This window comes from Austrofundulus limnaeus, unplaced genomic scaffold (genome assembly GCF_001266775.1).
Source record: "Austrofundulus limnaeus strain Quisiro unplaced genomic scaffold, Austrofundulus_limnaeus-1.0 Scaffold133, whole genome shotgun sequence".
In the NCBI taxonomy this organism is placed as follows: domain Eukaryota; kingdom Metazoa; phylum Chordata; class Actinopteri; order Cyprinodontiformes; family Rivulidae; genus Austrofundulus; species Austrofundulus limnaeus.
This window is the reverse complement of record NW_013952535.1, coordinates 635,556-639,535: the sequence shown is the minus strand read 5'-3', so window position 1 is coordinate 639,535 and position 3,980 is coordinate 635,556. Positions and strand designations below refer to the sequence as shown.

Here is a 3,980-nt window from a genome sequence, read left to right as displayed (position 1 = left end):
CCCTATAACTATTCCAAAAGCGCACAAAAAAGTATAAATAAGTATTTGTATTTGTGTACAAGCTGTTTAGGTTGTCAAAAAGCCTATGTTTTTAGGGTTATTAACAAAGTTCATGTACTCAGACCAGTAATATTTGGGGTCACAAGTTTTTGCCATGGATATTTTGTGGGTCAGAAGATAAAAAGTTTGGGAACCACTGATATAGGGAATTAATTGTCATATCAATCGTTATTGTCTAAATATACTACAAATAATCGTAATTATTATTATTATTTTCACCTTACCCTATTCAAAAGAAAAACGCATTCATTTTTTGTCAGTTTTTAAACACAACACACTTTTGAAATGGCTTTTTTTATTATTTTGTGTCTTTAACAATGAAGAAAACGTACTCGAGTCAGCCACAGTAGTTTAATTTGTTCAATATGCCTTATTACATAATATGATAATTATAACAAAAGTATTTTTAATTATCATAGTCGAGACATTTTACTAAACTTCATTTTATTTCTGTTTTAATATAACCAAGTTTGCATATTCGTTAACCCTTTTATTATTATTATTATTATTATTATTATTATTATTATTATTATTATTATTATTTAACCATGGCTGGACCAACACGGACCGTTCGGACGGAGGTTCCCTGCCGGAGCGGCTCTCGACGACTCTGGGTCGGCTTGAGAAAACGTAGTTTCCGCTCGGGTCTCGGTGGCTGTGCGAGGCGAAAGCCATTTGTTCCGAAGCTGTCACCTCTGAAACAGTTTTAGCTCGTTTTAAACGTTCAAAGTTAGCCTGGGTCGTCAATTTTCTGTCCGGAAAGCGGACTGCTTTACGGGTGTGTATGGTAACCGCTGTAGCAACCGTCTCTAGGAAGTTGGGACAACGAGTGTTACGTCACTTCCGTTTGAGGCCTCCTCTGATTCTAATGAACTCTAATGTTAAACTGCATGGTAATCCCCCTAATCTGGCTATTTTCGGGTGATTCTGTTTGCCACTGCTGAAGAAAATTTAAAACAGTTCAAGGTGCTTTTTATCATAAGTTTATATAAAATAAAACACACGAAGCAGTCTAAAATAAAACAAAAATAATCTCACATATAAATAAAAGAGGTTAGAAATAAAGAAAACATTGTAAGTAAAAAAAGAAACAGTTAAACACATTCACAAAAAGCTTTGTGATAATGTAAAAACTGTGTTCTGGTTATATTTATTTGTTTTTGAGTTTGAAATTTAAATATGCATTAAATATGTTTTTTAACGCATGGGTGCAAGGGTGCATGGGAGTTCGCCCAACCGGTCTACATGTGTTTTGTGGATTTGGAGAAGGCGTTCGACCGTGACCCAAGGGGGGCCTTATGGGAGGTTCTCCGGGAGTATGGGGTACCGGGCCATTTGATACGGGCTGTCAGGTCCTTGTACGACCGGTGTCAGAGTCTGGTTCGCATTGCCGGCAGTAAGTCGGGCTCGTTTCCGGTGAGAGTTGGACTCCGCCAAGGCTGCCCTTTGTCACCGATTCTGTTCATTACTTTCATGGACAGAATTTCTAGGCGCAGCCGAGGTGTTGAGGGGATCCGTTCTGGTGGCCTTAGGATCGCATCTCTGCTTTTTGTGGATGATGTGGTCCTGTTGGCTTCATCGGAACGTGATCTTCAGCTCTCGCTGGAGCGGTTCGCGGCCGGGATGAGGCTCAGTGCCTCCAAATCCGAGGCCATGGTCTTGAGCCGGAAAAGGGTAGAGTGCCTTCTCTGGGTCAGGGGGGTCGTCCTGCCTCAAGTGGAGGAGTTTAAGTATCTGGGGATCTTGTTCACGAATGGGGGAAGAAGGGAGCGGGAGATCGACAGGTGGATTGGCGCAGCGTCTGCTGTAAAGCGGGCGCTGTACCGGTCCGTCGTGGTGAAGAGAGAGCTGAGTCAGAAAGCGAAGCTCTCGATTTACCGGTCGATCTACGTTCCTACCCTCATCTATGGTCATGAGCTTTGGGTCATGAGCGAAAGAACGAGGTCCCGGATACAAGCGGCCGAAATGGGTTTCCTCCGCAGGGTGGCTGGGCTCTCCCTTAGAGATAGGGTGAGAAGCTCGGTCATCAGGGAGGGACTCAGAGTAGAGCCGCTGCTCCTCCACGTCGAGAGGAGCCAGTTGAGGTGGCTCAGGCATCTGGTAAGGATGCCTCCTGGACGCCTCCCTGGTGAGGTATTCCGGGCACGTCCCACCGGGAGGAGGCCCCGAGGAAGACCCAGGACACGCTGGAGGGACTATGTCTCTCGGCTGGCCTGGGAACGCCTTGGAGTTCCCCCGGAGGAGCTGGAAGAAGTGGCTGGGGAGAGGGAGGTCTGGGCCTCCCTTCTGAAGCTGCTGCCCCCGCGACCCGACCCCGGATAGGCGGAAGAAAATGGTTGGATGGATGGATATGTTTTTTAATGTTATAGTTAGTTATGGTTGTTAAAAGGGACTGCTGTAGCCGTATTACCTAAAATCATTCAGTTTCCACATTCATCATGGATTAAATCAGGGGTGTCAAACTCAGTTACACAGGGGGAACTATCTTCCCCCAAACTTGCTCCAAGACAAGAACCAATTTCTGTTGATATTTATTGAAAATGTGTTTTATAACAAAATTTTATTATTGAAGTACAAAAATACCTTTTCCAAATTGTGTTTTATGTAACAATTATAACATACATTACCTAACCAAAAGAGAAAAAAGATTAAATTTAGAAAGACACATCATTCACTTTTAATGCCTCTATACCAACTACTTTTTTCATTTGTTATTTCTTAGAAAATGCATCTTATCACAATCAGGTACAAAAAGAAAACCCTCAGTAAAAATCCAATTATTTGAAAAATAAGAAGATAATTCACAATTCAAGACATTTAAACGTGATTCTCTGTTGCTCTAAATTAAAAATTACTGACAAAGTCAAACTTAATTTTCTTGGCTTGACAGTCAGCCATCTGAAATGAGCAGAACGTACTAAATACAGAAACAGAGAAACCTTAAAGCTATTTCACATTTAAAGTATTGCCTCTGGGGCCAGGTAAAATTGGTAACAAGGGCCAGATTTGGCCCACAGGCCTTGAGTTTGTGTGTATTAAAGTGTTGAAGAGCCAGATGAAGCTCGTTTCATAAAACGAGTCCACCTTTTATGTCAGAGTTGAATCTTGGTTCAGGAGATATTTTTATATTGTTCTCCACCTTTGCTTCTCAGAGGTGTGCAATAATGATTCTTTTATCTTGGCCCAGAAGGTTGTTGTGATGCAATTTAGTGACTTTTTGTGTTGCCTATCTGAGCACAAAGACCGAAAACTCTTTGTTGGTTTATTAGCGTGATGTGCAGAGGATGAGCTGTGGTGTTGTTTTTATCTTTAGCAGCTTGTGCAACATCCTTTTTTCCCTCCTACTACACCTCTAAGAGTTTTAAAGCAGTTTAGAAATGTCCTTTTTTAAAAACAATTTGTTCATTTTTTTTGCATTGTTGGTTCGGATGCTAAAACTCCAACAAATATTTGAAGAGAGATTTCAATATTCAACAAATCTACAGATGTTTTGTGGTATCTTATTGGAAAATCTAGTAAAAAAAACACACCTGAGTTCTGAGTATAACCTTTTGACGTAAATACCACTTCCTGCATGAGAAGCCAACCTGGTGAAAAGTCATTGCTCCATTGCAGAATAAGATCTCACCTGTCTTACTTATTTGTGCTTATTGGTTTGGGTTATATGCGGGACAAGTCTTGCATCTTATTTGCATGCTTTAAGTGGGAGTACAATCAAAGCAAAAGTGCACCCTTGAAAACAGCTTTGTTTTTGCTCATTGCCAACACCAAACTGTGGGCAACGTGAGTCGTTTAGTGAAATCCTGAAACTCAGCTTGACGAAGCGCCAAACCACAAAGGGCATTATCAGCCGAACAAAAGAAGTCTGAAAGTGTCAGAGAAAAGTGGGGCAGTAAACAGAACGTGTGTGTGTGTGTGTG

At 41.5% G+C, this 3,980-nt stretch overlaps 1 protein-coding gene across 1 annotated transcript in view; it reads right to left on the bottom strand.

Moving 5' to 3' along the window:
• The window catches only part of rsph3 (radial spoke head 3), a 6,483-nt gene extending 5,656 nt beyond the window's left edge, over window positions 1-827 (bottom strand). Inside the window, exon 1 of the mRNA XM_014015723.1 lies at window positions 629-827. Coding sequence (XP_013871177.1) covers window positions 629-735 — 107 coding nt within the window. The 5' untranslated portion in view covers window positions 736-827. The remainder of the gene's footprint in view (window positions 1-628) is intronic.
• Between the last annotated feature and the right edge of the window lie 3,153 nt (window positions 828-3,980).